Source organism: Stegodyphus dumicola, chromosome 6 (genome assembly GCF_044657685.1).
Source record: "Stegodyphus dumicola isolate Sdum_Otavi_A_Nest chromosome 6, ASM4465768v1".
NCBI classification, from domain to species: Eukaryota; Metazoa; Arthropoda; class Arachnida; order Araneae; family Eresidae; genus Stegodyphus; species Stegodyphus dumicola.
The window spans coordinates 153,516,377-153,532,964 of record NC_140773.1 but is presented as its reverse complement, the minus strand read 5'-3'; the positions used below and the strand labels follow the sequence as shown (position 1 = coordinate 153,532,964).

At 34.1% G+C, this 16,588-nt stretch overlaps 1 protein-coding gene across 7 annotated transcripts in view; it reads right to left on the bottom strand.

The window, feature by feature from the left end:
• The window catches only part of LOC118184470 (disks large 1 tumor suppressor protein-like), a 711,253-nt gene that overhangs the window by 53,472 nt on the left and 641,193 nt on the right, over positions 1-16,588 (bottom strand). For all 7 annotated transcript variants that reach the window (XM_085819058.1, XM_085819059.1, XM_085819060.1 and 4 more), the window contains one exon: positions 9,262-9,418. In XM_085819058.1, the coding sequence (XP_085675184.1) occupies positions 9,262-9,418 (157 nt within the window). The remainder of the gene's footprint in view (positions 1-9,261; positions 9,419-16,588) is intronic.

Genomic DNA, 16,588 nt, shown 5'->3' with positions numbered 1-16,588 from the left:
AAATTTGAAATTTAATACAGATATAATGGCACTGCATAAAGACTTTTTCGTTAACATGGCTTCATGTATAAAGACTTCCCATGCGATTTAAAGCTTTACGCTATTCCCCATTCGGAACTTTAGCTCATAAATAGAAATGATAATATAATGCATAGCACTGAAAAAGGTTAGAAAGTGCTCTCATCTAGTATACATACTTGCCGACCTATGACACTCAAAAATCAGGAGATTTTTTTAAGAAATCGGGAGATTTTTCACAATGTTAAAAATACTTTTTAAATGATGAAAATATAGTTTTTAATAATGAATTAACTAACTAATTCTTAAATGCAAGCAACACAAAAATACCTTACACATAAAAAACATTTTTATTACTTGCATCGTTTAAGAAAACGGGGAAAAAAAAAAACTTTAATCAGTTTTTGTACAAATGTTATAAACAGTGGTAGATTTTGCTTTCTTTAAGAAAGAAACTTCATAATTTTGTTCATAGCAATTGCCACGTAGGCCTGCTTTCGCTAATAAAAGTTTTTCTAATGCGTCATCACTAATTTTAGATCTAAATTTAGACCTCGTTTTCGCAACAACACTGAAAATCCTCTCACACTCTGCATTAACATGGGGAACTGTCAAGATGGCCAACATAATTCTAGACAGTTCACTATATTTTAAAATTCCCTCAGCATCTTTCAGTTTTCCAATTAACTCCACTGGGTGTCAATCCTAGCTGATTTTATAACTTCATCCAAGTTTTCTAATTGTAAACTGCTGTTATGCAGCTGTTGGAAATGTTTCAATTTTTCCAGAACTCCTTTCAAGATAATAGTAAATATCAACAATGTGTTCATCCACATTTATTGGTAAAGAAGCTGCCCCTTTTTCAGTTGCTAAATTTAAGAGGTGACAGGTGCACCTCATAATCTGCAAATCTGAATTTTCCTTTCTTAAGATGCCTGCAGCACCAGTCTTCAGGCCTACCAATACTGGTGCATTATCGGCACCAAGTGCTAAGTAATTATCTAGAGGGACTATATTTTCTTTTAAAGTTTTAATAATTACCTGTGCTATAATAAAGCCTGTCAAATGTCCTTCTAAAGTGGGGACAGAAAGTAAACTGCACTCATTTTCTGATGACTCTGGATTAAAAAAAGAAACACTAATTGAATACAGTTTTGAATCGGTATTATTGCTTCCATCCGGAGAGAGGCAGAACGGAGATGTTTTAATGCAATCAATAACTGAAGTTTTTTTTTTTTTTTTTTTTTTTTTTTTTTCAAATCCATTTCTTTAACAATTGCACCTGTTTCGGTTCTTGCACTTGAGTATTTATTAGCGATTTCACTATCGGGAAACATTTTTCTAAATAAAGCTTCAGCGTGATCCGATGCATTCAGTGGCAGGTTGTGCTCCAGTAAAAAGGCAGAGAACAGATATACTGCATCAATAACTTTTTGGTCCTTTGCTTCCCAATAAAAATTAAATTTTTCGTTTTTTTCAAAACAACTCATTTTGTGTTTGTGTTTTTGTGTACGCACATGTTTGAGAATATCCGCCCTTCCACCATGCGAAATCGAAAAATCGCAACGACAGGCGGTACACATTGCAAATTTATTACATTTCCTTGAGGAAATAATGGAAAGAAAGTCAACTGTGTACGATTTTTGAAACGTACACGAGTATTTCACCTTTCTCGCAGGACATAAGAAAAGATGATAATTTCTAAAGCTATTTTCCGAAGGCACGTGTACTCACACAACTTAGGACAATATGACCGAAATAACTAAAGAACATCCAAATAACAGCTTGCTTTGTCCTCATTGGTTAACCAGGTGACACGCAGTGGAGCACGATGCTCATTTGAGAACTGGAGAACGACGTTTCTGGATACGTATATGCTCTCACTCACAAAGCAGAAGTTATCTAATTCGCAAGGTTTTGTTTTAGATATAATTTAGAGAAAATTCAATTGCTTTCAGACGTCCAAAATCACTTTTTTTTTTTTTTTCATATAACAAAGTATTAAGCCAAGTTCTATAAAAATCGTGAGAAATTTTAAGAATAAGAAAAAGTCGGAAGAAATATATTGTAAATCGGGTTGGCGGGAGAGCGGTCGAAAATCGGGAGAGTTGGCAACTCTGCAGTAACCATTACACTGTTTTCATAGTCTTTTCTTAAACAAATAGAAATTACAGTAAATATCTTTTTAAATGAATGACAGTTCTACATTTTTTAATACAAAATTTTATCCAAACAGCATACCCAAATTCACCGGGTATATAAAATCTAGTAATACCATACAAATTCATCCTTTCATATGGTAATTTATATTTTTTAATAACTATTATATAAAGAACAAAAAGCACCCTTTGAGCGAGCATTACACTGAATACTTTTTATTAGTTCTGAATAGCTCGGTCGGATATATTGAGATAGAGCGATTAGAAAATCTGGCTTGAGCTCAAGACGTTGTCTGGTCTTAAGTCTCTGCTGAAAATGGTAGTGGTACCACAAAAATACAGAAGAACCAAGCTTAACTGTTCTTTCTCTATATAGTTAACAAATTCTCAGCACTCATTTCTCTGTCTTTGGCACCATATGCTTAAACACTTTTGTTAAGATTCAGAACTTAAACAGCACTTTCTCTGATAGCAATGAATAATTCTCCCATACTGCGGCTGAGCATATTTTGAAAAGTGGTAGATTGGTTCATTCGGGGGAGGGGGGAGAGAGTTATCTTCCAAGCATTTTCACCTCCGTTAGGTACATTCCAAAGATGAGAATAACTTAAATTGTGGTTGTATAAAATGCGAATGGGTACAAAATTAATCGCAAATATTAAGTATACTAAAATTATCATTTACCTCAAGCTCCTTGGAAAAGAATGCATATTAACATGCATAAAGTTAGTCTTAGTTTGCACAATATAGCATTAAAAGTTTCAAGACACTTAAAAATATTTGTGGCATGGAAGGGAGCATATGAGCCAATTCGAAAGAACTATCATTAAGGAGGATCTCCTCTTAAATTCCAGAACATGGGAATTCCAAGGCATTTTCAACATTTTCCAGAAAGTCCACAAGTTCATTAAGAGACTAAAGCTGCATACTTTGACTAATGAAAAACAAGGCGAGCTCATTAAACTGATCCCCCAAGATATAGAGCTTGTAGACATCACGGTCGTGGTGACATGAGAGAAGGTTAATCTTCAGGACTTCATTATTATTTTGTTCAGACACACCTCAGAAGAGCCATAATTTTTCCTCGTGTGTACAGCGTCAGATATTCTTTAAAACAGAACTAATGAAGTACAGTTAAGAACAAATGGTTTTAAGAGTTTGAACGGCCATATTTTAAAACACTGAAACGTTGATAATGTCCAGCCGAATGATTAGATGAACGAGAAAAATATCCGAGTCTGAGTACTAAAAAAATATTCCGTTAAAAGTAAGATGAAAAATACTTTATTGATTTTGGAAAACGGATAACTATACATTAATCAGATGCTTGAAAAGTATATTAAACTACTAATAAATCTGATAATTAAACACACAAAAAATCCCCAGCTTTTCCCGTTTTCCTTCCCCCTCCCCTTAAGTTTAAAGCATATTGAAATTTTGATAACTTGACACATATTTATTTCTACATACCAAATTTCAAAGTTCCATTGGCGTGTTGCCAGTTGCATTAAAATACTGATTCAAGCAACTTACAGCTTGAACCCCATATTCATAATGCAATGTTTCTAAGCATAAATACTAAAAATTACATAATCACACAAACACCACAATTGTTAAATTCCAGCGAAAGTTTTAACGCCTTTATTTTATTTATTTTTTAATTTATATTCATTGCTCAGATTCAAAGCTAACGTTTTAACGAATAATTTCAAAATGATATCCAAAGTTTACTGTTAAAATACTTTAGCCACTTCTTATTAGTAAGAAACTTATAGCTATGCAGGGTAACAGAAGATTAGAGATTGTAACCATAGAAATAAATCCGTAGAAATTGACAAAGCTAGTATACATATTAGTTCTTTTGAGAAATGCGTTCTTGCTTTTTATCGAATTTATTTCTTCGCTTAAATATTATTTATTCATTACTATTACTCGCAGCAACTACATGGGCATATTAGAAAGTTGTGGTACTTTTAATTTCATTCAGTTCCTAAAGTTTCAGACAGTTTTACTGTTTTAAACAAATGAATTTTTACTTTTAATTTAACAGACTTGACAATTAGTAATGTGGGAATCGTGCCTCAACGAAGCACCAGATGTCGCTCTCTACCTCTACTCTGTACGAACTCTCCAGGTTCCAGGATCTTCAGTTGGTTCTAGAAGTCCGAGAGAAGCGGTCTAACAGAACGCTCGCGAAGGAGCTACAACTATCCGCTTACTGGTCACGCTTAGGCGATCGGACTTGGAACTTACCTAAAGTGACCGCACGTAGGTGGTCAGCATGAGCAAGAAAACATCCCCTCAACAAGAAAAAATGTCAAGTTATGAACTCGAAGTGCTAGCGATAGTCGAAGCCTTGAAAAAATTTCGAAGTTATCTCTTAGGCACAAAAATCAAAATAGTCACAGACTGCGATGCATTTCAGAAGACAATGCAGAAAAAAGATCTGACACCAAAGATAGCTAGATGGGCACTGCTACTCGAAGAATTCGACTATGAAGTTATCCACAGACCCAATCAACAGATGAGACATGTCGACGCATTAAGAAGGCATGCTGTGTGCATGGTCACTCGTTCGCAAAGTGAAATCACTTCTAAGATAGCAAAAGCGCAACAGGCTGATAAGCGTCTTCAATTATTGAAAACTCTGGTTGAGAAAGGATTTAGAGATGACTATCTGCTAAAAGATAATGTGTTGTATCTGCAGGAGAGAGGTCGAGAACTCATCGTTGTGCCGGAAGCGATGGAATTCGAGATCATCCGTGGCATACATAACAAAGGACACTTTGCTGTACAAAAGACAGAAGATCTGTTGAAGAGAGATTTTCATATTTCGAATGCTACAAAGAAAATAGAGCACGTTATAATGAACTGTGTCGAGTGCATCCTCTGTAATAAAAAGCGAGGCAAAGCAGAAGGTCTATTGAACCCAATCCCAAAGGACAATATTCCGTTAAGCACATATCACATAGATTTTGTAGGACCCCTGACATCTACAGATAAGAGATACCGACATATATTTACAGTGGTAGATGCTTTTACAAAATTTGTCTGGTTTTACCCAGTCAAGACAACATCAACGGCAGAAGCTGTACAGAAACTAAAAATCCAACAAGCTGTCTTCGGAAATCCTTCAAGAATTATCTCTGACAAGGGATCTGCTTTCACTTCAAAGGACTCTGAGGAATACTGTAAAGATGAAGGAATTCAGCACATACAAATCACAACAGGCATTCCAAGAGCCAACGGCCAGATCGAAAGAATTCATGGAACCCTTATCCCAGTGCTTGCAAAACTGTCAGATCCTGCCAAATGGTTCAAATTTGTGCCTGACGTCCAAAGAATCATCAACAGCACCGTCAGTAGATCAACGAAATTCACTCCTTTCGAGCTGATGACAGGCGTGAAAATGAGAAATAAGGCAGACCAAAGAATTAAAGAAATTCTCGATGAAGAATTCCTGAACTCCACCATCCAGGAGAAAGTCTATTCGTGAAGAGGCTAAAGCGAATATCTTAAAACTGCAGGAGGAGAACCGACGACAATACAATCAACGTCGTAGAGCCGCTCCACTCTACAAAGTCAACGACCTAGTAGCCATTAAAAGAACCCAGTTAGGAGGAGGTCTCAAGCTAAGACCTAAATTCTTAGGACCTTATAAAGTGATCAAGATTAAGCCACATGATCGATACGATGTAGCCAAAGTAGGATCTCATGAAGGACCTGGAGCAACTTCCACTTCGGCAGACAACATGAAGTTTTAGTCTGATGACATCGCAACTTGAGATCACTTTGCAAACAATTTTTCAAATGTTTTTTTTTCCCCTATTTTGTGTTTTACAGATGTATTCCAGTGTTCGGAGGTCCTCATCTGTCGATGGCCGAGCGTGTGGGAATCGTGCTTCAACGAAGCACCAGATGTCACTCTCTACCTCTACTCTGTACGAACTCTCCAGGTTCCAGGATCTTCAGTTGGTTCGAGAAGTCCGAGAGAAGCGGTCTAACAGAACGCTCGCGAAGGAGCTACAACTATCCGCTTACTGGTCACGCTTAGGCGATCGGACTTAGAACTTATCTAAAGTGACCGCACGTAGGTGGTCAGCTGTGACTTTTACATCTCCATAGTGGAACCAGTGTGATTACTCTCCTAAAAACTCCTCCATTTGTACATACTCATTCCGTTTATCTTTTCTTCTATAAAAAAGGAATAAAACCTGATGCTTTGTATCGTGAGTGTGATCTCTGTTTGATGATAAGACGTCACCCTCACAGTAATATAGAAAATCACTAAAGCATTTCTACAAGTTTGACCTATACCTCTGATGCTGTACCTCATAATTGAATAATCCGCAGGCTTAAAATGGGCTAAGAAATTGAAGATAAAGATTTTCTTCTAGGAGTCGCTGTTTCTAAATTCAGATACTAATATAATTTTCCAAACTATTTTAGATACATTTGGCAAATCTATGCCGGCACTATATATTCGGTACTTTCTTCGTTCTGACTGATTTGCCTTCTTATCTAGCAGCTACTGAATTAACTAAGAGAACGAATGTTCCACTCGACGCAAAGTATGCAAACTCTGACTTTTTTTTAATTTTCAGATATGCAGCCCAAATTGAAATAGCCAAATAAAAGTGGGGGGGGGGGGGTCTTGGCACCGACTACAAAAGCAGTAAGAATAACTCTGAATTAAGCAATTTAAAAACAAATCTCGAGTCAGAAAGCAATGGTCCAGTCCGAAACAAATAGTTCAGTACTAAACCGATGCTTAAAAGATGAAAATGGTTTGTTGATTACAGCAAAGCACACTAGGGCTATCTGCCTAAGGGTAAGGATGGCTTCGTGGAGGACTTTCTAAGGGAAATTGAGTTGTATATAAATTACACATGATGAAAAATCACGAAAACGTGATGAAGCGAACCCGTTCGCTTGGAATCGAAGCCAGGTCGGAATTACCTGTATTCAATGGCTTTTTACCGCTAGGCTGATGGTGGGCAAAAAGGATCGAAATGAAGATACATTTAATTTTAAAGCGTTATAGATACATTTGATAAAACAAAACCATATACCTAAAAATCATTTTTGGGTTAAAATGCATGGAGATATGAAATGCGTGGAGATATAAATATGAAAAAAACGCCGGTTAGAAAATTGTATCGTATAAGAAAATTCTTATCCTTGCTTAATTCCAGTATCATAACTAGCCAACCAACAATGAAAACGCATCTCCCTGTGAAAATGCCTCATCTGTATTTAACATTTCGAAATGTAAACGCATAATTCAGCTATCCTATTCGCTGAATAAACGACGTGTCGCTTGAAATGAAATTGCGATTTATCACACTCTTACATATCCTAACCCGTTCACTGATGGCTAAGATACTAGCATATCTGCACAGAAAATGCATACCAACCGAGCACCCACAGAAAACTGCAATTTAAGGCAGTATGTTAGTTTTAAGCCATTTATATCATGGATGAAAATAATAAAAGCAAACAACCCCGAAACGCATAAATTTCCATCCAGCGATAAATGCTTAACTGCAGCTAGATTCCAGTCTCGTAAATTTTCGATACAGCGTTATGAGAACCGTTCGAGTTAGCTAGGTTCTGTGATTCAATTTCAGCAGCGACAGGCATAAATATAAAATATTTTCAGCCAGTTTTAACGGGACAAGTTGAAGCAGGTTTTAATAAGGAGGTCTGGAAAGCTCAAGATATTAATTTTCATCTTTAATTTAACCCGTGTGCAAACCATTAGAATAATTAAAATTTTGATGAATAAATTCGAGAAAATGGGTTAAGTGCATAGTTGAGATAAGTCATATTTAACGAGACGCAAATTTAATATATATTCCGACGCACCTAAACGTGACATAAGAAGTTAATCACACATGTTTTTTTAGGGAAGCTGACGCATTTGATAAAAGGCACCAGATTTAAAGCGCTGAATTAATTTGTATTTCTTAACGTTAAATTACATAGAAGAAAAATCAAGTACCTAGTTAAAAAAATATAGTCCAAAGTATGAAGTATTTAGCTCTGAGCAACGAAGGTTTTCGAATTTGCCTCGGAGAGCTGAATATAAATAGCAAATATTAGCCAGACCTGTATAATCATTCATAACTTTCAATTAGACTAGTTTTCAGAACTTTACCATTCATTGGAATTATAACTTAATGAGCAAATAAGATAGCATGATATTTTAAACAGCAAAGTAATACCACGGGGCATCAAATTTCATGACCGATAATTCTTATCGGTCATTATCGATATTCTTATCGATAATTCTTTCGGTCTTTCAACTAACTCAGAGCTTTTTTTTTATCGGAGGACGGCGGCAAAATTAAACGCTAAATTGACGTTGGTTTGACAGAAAAATTTCATGCATTACCAGATACTAATACGCGTTCCACGAAACGCAAGTACTTTTATAAAATCGATGTTAATATCTAAAGTCACTGATATTTTGTCCCGGGCCCTGTTGCTATTTGTATAAATCCAGATTAATATAAGCATTATATTAAAAAAAAAGATAATAGTGCATATTTTAAAACTGTTAATTACGCTTATTATTTACACGTGACTATAGATTGGAAAAGAAATTTGAAAGCACCATATTTCGTACTTTTAACTCTCCCTCCCCCCCCCCTAAAAAAATAAGTAAATAAAACGGCATTTTCGAAATTACAAACAATTTCGAATTTGTGATTTTGCTAGATAAACTACTTCAAGCAAACATTTTTGCCGACATAATATTTTATAGAGAGAGTGACAGTCTGTACATTATATTGCACTTCACTTCTCCAAAATAATTTAGTATTTTTTTTATTTATATTATTTCTTATTCTAAATTCATTTAATAATTTTTCTTTCAGTGATTTCTTCTAGCAAAAAGACTTTTTTTCAACTGAAACAATGTGAAATCCAAAAATCTAATATTTGAACTTGACAGTAATTTAGTTAATTAGTGTGATGTTCAACACCACAGCATACACAATACCCACCTTTTAAACACTTAAAATTTGATAACACATAAAAAACACAAGCACAGAATAATATCAAAGTAGCCGAGACTCACCGATATGATTTGGTCTCCTCTCCGGACATCTCCACTCAGATCTGCTGGACCGCCGGCAAGGATAAAGGAAATGAAGATTCCTTCGCCATCCTCACCGCCTACAATATTGAAACCTAGTCCGGTAGCTCCTTTGGATAAAACCACTTTCCGAGGCTCCCTACAAGGACAGGAAATACAGACATAAGAAACTTGTTATCGACAAAAATATATCTCAAGAGAACAGAAAACTTAAAAGTAAAACAGAATTAAAAGAATGCTCCATTCATTAGTAAAAGGTGAGTGAGTAGATAAGAGCCATTTTCCAGTAAAGAACTAGAACTCGTTATGTGCTCATAAAAAGGTATATTTGCAAGAAATTAGTTTCAACATATGAACTATACTGGAGTTCTGTATATTACTATGCAATAGCTTCCACGAACTATTGCATAGCCCCTAATTTTTTCCCCCATTTTTTTAATGCCGGTCTCATTTACAAACATGAGGTTTTAAGAATTTTCACCACCTCCTTTCCGTAAGAATTCGTAAAATAAAGAATCCAATGCAGTTATCTAAACAAAAGAGAAAAATTTTAAAAACGCCGCAGTTCTTACATACAGCCGTCAGGCAAATGCTAAAAATAGCTCTTAAATTATCCGAGGCTAACTGTAGATTTATTCACATAATTGTTAATGAAAATGTCAAACATAAAAGATGGTTTAAACCATGGGTGTCTAAACTATGATCGTTTGAGAGCCGCACTGCAAAGGAAAAAAAAAATTTGCAGGGCCACATATACAATATTTTTTAACAAACTGAAATAAAAATTAGCTGTATGTTGTTTTATTAAAATTAATTCTTTTTATTATTAATTTTTTTAATTTGGATTAGATATGTATAGGTACATTATTATTAATTTGTTAAAGTTTCGTTTCATTTAGTTTGGATTTCATAAAGATGAAAAAATTCAAATTAATGAAATGGATGAATTCGCTTTTGCGCTTTTGTTAAACAAATCGATATTGAGTTCAAGAGACGAAGTTGCAATTCTTAATAAATTTTCAAGATGTTTGTCAGTGATCTTTGTCCTATTTTTGTTTTTTGTATGCTTCGTTCTTGAAAATAATTGTTCACAAATATAGGTACTGCCAAAAGCTGAAGACATTAATAAAGCATGATTGTGAAAATTATGATATTTATCGCGGGATAGGTAATCTTTATAAAACGCCAGTAAAGAAATATTTTTAAACTTTTCTTTCACTTTAATGTCACTTTGCAGTTAATACATCATGACACACTAAAATGTTTTTATTTAAATTTTTATTTTAAAATAAATGGCAACGAATCACTTACACATGAATCAAATTTAAACACTTATTTTTTAATAAAAATGTGTAAATTTGAATACTTTCATATTTTGCGTTTCGGCCGCAATTTATACTCCCTGTTTAAACAGTCTATAAAGCAAGATACTTCGAAGATAGATAAAAAGGTGACGTTCAGATTCAGACTTTCTTCAACTCAGTTCTAACAATTTTATTCCGAATTCAGCCCAAAACGAAACTATCTCCTGACCACCATTCCCAATTCAGTTTCGTTTTCATATAATAGGGGGACCAGAAAGTAATGTCGTTTCTGCGCATGTCGACAACAACATACTAAGGGCAGATGGAAGCAAATCCATGTCAAACACTCTTAACCAACATTGGTCGACCATCCAAGAACATTTAAAGCAGAATGGAAAAATAAGCAAAGCAAGGTGTTTAAGTCCCCCATAATCTGTCCGAAGAGAACAAAGCCAACCGATCCATCACATGCAATGTATTGCTTCAACGGCACCATACAGAACCGTTTTTTGATCATCTGATTACTGGAGACGAAAAATGGATCCTATATGATAATCCAAAACGCAAAAGGCAGTTTTAATAGGGGTTACAAAGGGTTTACATCCCAAAAAGGCACTTCTGTGTGTTTGTTGGAGTATTCGCGGAATTGTTCATTTTAAATTGCTGAAACCTGGACAAATTGTTAATGCAGATTTTTATTGTGAACAATTGGATCTAGTGAACCAATCTTTAATCGAAACATATCCTGCGATTGTCAGTAGAAAAGGCATCATTCTGCAACACGACAATGCAAGACCGCACTGTGCAAGACGGACACTGGAAAAAATGAATGAATTGGGATGGGAGGTGCTGCATCACCCACCATACTCACCCGATATCGTACACTCAGATTTCCATTTATTCCGATCCCTACAACATTTTCTTAGTGGCAAAAAATTTGAACATTTGAATGATGTCCAAAATGCCATCTTGAGATATTTTATTCAAAAACCAATTGATTTATATCGGTCCAGGGATTGAAAATCTGCACACTAGATGGCAAAAGGTTGTTGATAACTAGGGTGATTACATTATTGATTAAAAATAAAAACGTGTTTAAATTTTATTCGTGTGAATTTAATGTAAGAAAGCGACATTACTTTCCGGTCCCCCTTATATATATATATATATATATATATATATATATATACATGTATGAAAGGAAGGTAAGTTAATGACTTTCATCCTTCTTTTTTTCATGCAAAAACATTCACGTGATTTATAGTAGCATATCTTAGACTTCGGAGGACCCAAATTTTAGCACCGATTTTTCTTTTTTTTTAACCCCGTTTTTAAGCTCGTTGCGCTACATTATACTGGTTATAATAAAGTTCTAAAAACCCTTAGAAAAATTATAGATACTAAATTCCATGAAGATGATAAATCCTAATTTATGATGGCGATTCTTTCAAATCGAAATACGTCTATGAAAAACTAAAATACGAAGTGAATTTCTGATATACTAGGTGTAATAGAAATATTTTTACAGGCTCAAATGATGAACTAACTGTTCAGAAAAATCATACATGTAACAAAGCATGCCTTCAAAAATGGCGTAAAGAAGCATAAAACGAATTGTTTTATGCCAGCAAAAGTTAATGGCCATTCCGACAATTACATATAAAATATTTTGTTCATTCTTTGGGTACGCTCAGATTTTTTTTACCCATAAAATCATTTATGTACAGAAGCCCCCACAAAATTCCTAGATTTCATTCACTGCCGGTTAATGCAAAAACTACCATTTTATTTTATTTATTTTTTTTTTTTTTATTTATTTTTTTTTTTTTTAAATACATAAGAACGACAGCACAGCTAGTATTCTCTACCTTCCCTAATTCCTCCTCAAAACTGCTAAAAAAGAGGGGAAATTCATTTTATTGGTATAGTATAAATTGGTCCTGAATTAAACTTGAATTTCTACGGTATATTGCAAAACACAAATATTGTTATAATGTTTCTTTAAACTTTTATACTAATTTACTACTTCTATCTTCAATTTTTCAACCCACTTTGTTATTAATTATATTACCATATAACACTCGATTATCCGTAATAATGATGGTATCTCGGATAAAATGGGAAAACTGTAGTCATTTCGAGCTAAATAATATTATAACGTCCTCCTCCTGAATAAAATCACCAATTATAGGATACTGTTATTTTAATCCTTTTTATAGCTTAGCGAATTTAAATGTCACGTAAAAACGTCTTATTCCAGACAGTGAAAGGAGTTCACGATTGCTCTGCATACATGTCAACCAATGCTTGTAAAATGTACACGCAAATTTCAAGGAATACAAAGCACACCCCCCCCAAAAAAAGGAAGGAGTTATCAATGGCAAATCAAACATTTTTATAAATTTATAGCTTTGGATACATTTTTATGTTTCTTATAAAGACTGTCGTAAAAAGTAATTAAATAATATATAGTCAAAAGGGTATGTGAAATCACGAATGTTCGTTCACAATTATTTCATATAAATTTATATGAAATATGATTTATAATTTCATATCATATTTCATATAAATTAGTTTCAATTCAATTGTAGCAATATATCCTTAATATCGAATGTAAATTTTCATCATTATTTTGTGATCGATATCTTTCGCGTAATTTATAAATGAAAACAGTCTTTCTCATAAATATATCGATCGAAATAAAGGTAAACAAATACCTTCTGATTATAATACAGTTTTTTTTTTTTTTTTTTTTTTTAATTTATCTGCATTCGAGGTATAAAAAGGAATGAAGCTTTTCCTCTAAGAAATGACCTTACTATAGATCAGTCAGTTCTAACACAATCTGAACTGCAGTACTCTCCACATTAAAATTATAAAGCATTCTGATTAATGACAAATCTTTTCCAATTTTTTCCTTTAAATTTTCAAATCTTGTGCCAAATTCAGCATGCGACTCTTTACTCTTTTTTTATACTTAACAAAATCATCATTTCTCAAATTTCTTCATTGTGATTATGATGCTGGGAAATGATTTAACTGTTCCTTACTCAAAATTGTAAAAATAAACTTCGTCAAAGGCTCCGAATTTTTTAGTGAGTATTAAAACATTTTTAGTACATACAGTTCTTTTTTGCTTTTTTTCTTGCAGTGTAATATTCAGTTAATTCAAAGAAGTCAGTATGTCAACAGAGAAAGAGGAACCATGTAACCATTCCTCATTTTGCAATTCAGCAAACCCTTTATTTTTTTCTTTAATCGCCCTCCCTTTAAAAAAAGCCACTTACGATTTTATCAAATTAAATAAACTATTAACCCCTTCGCGCCGACTGTCACGTATACGTGCCAGCAACGAACACACTTACCTACCGGCCGACACGCAGGCGTGCCAGAGGATTGTTCCGTTCTCTACCGACTGTCACGTATTTGTGCCAGTACTTTGGAACGTTTTTCAAACTATAATTTCTGCCACAAGATGGTACTGTATGTCCATATGGTTTCAGATACATGTACATTAGACCTTCTACTCGAAATGAGAGAAGCATGACTCACATACACGTGTTTTTGATTATATAAACAAACGGGGAACTAAATGTTTCCGAATGGCGTGATTTATGACGTCTCTTTAAATCGCACTTTATTCGCACGTGGTAGTTGTTTACTGTAAGTAGAGAAGCTTTATTTGCCCTAAAGCGTTGGGTATTTCGGTTTGCAGTTCAGTTTTTAGAAAATAATTAGATCTTGTTAGACGAGAATTCTTTGTTTTTACCGTTGCAATGTCGAAGCGTCGAAAATGTTTAACACAGCATGAAATAACAGAAATGATGCAAAATATTTCCGATGTTGATTCTGAAATTCTGATATTGATTCTGAAAGATTAACTGAAAGACATTTTCCAAAACTTTGTTCAGAAGAGACTGATAAGAAAATGAGACGACGATGCTTCGTTTGTTCACATTTCCGGAAAAATCCTCCAAAACGGCAAATGAGTTATTACGAGTGCAAGGAACGTAACGTAGGACTGTGTGTAGATCCCTGTTTTCGAATTTTTCATACGAAAAGAGAATTTTAAGTAATATATTTAGTTTTCAGATGTATAATGTTAAAATTCATAAAATGGTGAGTAATTAAAATAAAATGTGTAAAATATGCATTTAAACAAGAAATAAGGTAATTAAAGTATATATATAAAAATATCTATAAAGCATAAGCCGTTTAAATACTCTATAGAGCATTATTAAACAATGCGTATCTACACTCCCTTTTCTAATATTTATATTTCATTGTTTAATTTTAAATTTAGAGCTGCTAGAAATGATAGAAGTGATTCTTCGACGGACGCACATGCTTTTCGTAACTAAGAACAGTAGCATTTCTAGTATTCTCAGCTTACATTGATCGCTAGTATAGTCATGCGTATGTATGCGCATATACACAGTAGAAACAGATGCGCATTTGTGCTGCTGATTTCGGCAGCTTGCGTACAAAATCAGTAAGGAAAGAAATGAAAATGTTATCATGCAGGATTTCATAACGGGCTGGTTTAAGTAATCAAAAGGGCATTATTCTGGTGGCTTTTGGTCACTCCTGGTATATATTATCAATTTTTACTATTTTCAGAAAATACTTCTCTTCCCCATTTATGTTATTTTTCAGCACCTTCTTAAACAACATTGTAGAACAAAATATAATATAAAATTAATCTCCCCCTCTAAATGAAGACTGGAACTACGCGTCGGCATTTAAGGTATATTCAATGGAATGTTTTAAGCTGTTCGTCCCCCTTTCCTAACAATAATTTGATTTTTTGGGCGCCTACTAGAGCATTTCATAATACTTATTATTTTTTTATTATTCAAGAATTTTGACAACCATATTAATAAAAAGCAATAACATTTTTAAATAATCTTACCAAGAGCTAAATGGAAGATTTGGTGCTTATTTACGAAGCGATTTACTTGAGATCAGTAGATCGATAGAGATTTATTCCTGAATTATTTCTTTATTCATATCGTGTATTCATTTGATTACAAAAATTTTAAAGTTCTGTAATAAGTTTAATAATCGGCAACAGACTCCATGAAACTTCCTTGTCAAGAATTTTAAAATAAGAGTTTTACACAACACTGCTCTCGGAATACGTTCCTGATGCCGTTCTCTACAACTATTATAAGGCAAAATATTACCTTTTTTTTTTTATTTTTATTTTTTTTATTTTTATTTTTATTTTTTTTATTATTATTTTTCTATACCTATAATAAAACGGATTTATTTGAAATCGAAATTCCAATGCAGACACATGTACCATTCATTTCTTTAATCAGATTTAACATCTTTTATGCTTTTGATGTCTTCTTGCAAACGCAACGTACCGTTGACACAAATGACGGTTTATCTTCAGAAAACTGTCAAGAACTGCAAGAAGAAAAATCGCTGGAAATCCGAAAAAGGTTGTGCACGATTCAAGTACTCCACGAATTCCATTGCTCAACTTGATGGATGGGTCATTAACTCGAGAGACATATATCCGATGAAAGTGGGTGGGAACAAATAAGCTACCAAGTAGATTTGTAGCATTTATTTCACCGCAATGGACAAGGTGATTTATGGAAGGGGGCTTACTGAAAGAGGCGTAGAAGGAGTAAGTAAATAATTTAGGGGAGTGAATTTTCCAACAGCAGCAGGTGGCCCGAATAGGTGTAATCTCGGGAGCTGTTTTCCGGATTAAATAGTCATCCATCAAAACATATATAACCCCATGGGAGGAACGAAACTTCTAATTTTGGCGAAAAAGAGCGGTATAACACCGGAAATAAAGAATTATTCCTTAACCTGGAGGCTGAATGAAGGATTAAGGACTAAGGTTTCTTAGTATCTTAGGCTAAGAAATGATGTGAGTGATGTGTAAGGTTAACATCATTACGAAGTGTAAGGAAGAAATTCTGTGCATTCATCTGAAAAGAACTGCATCACTGTGATTCAGCCAATTCTGACTTATTGTCGCC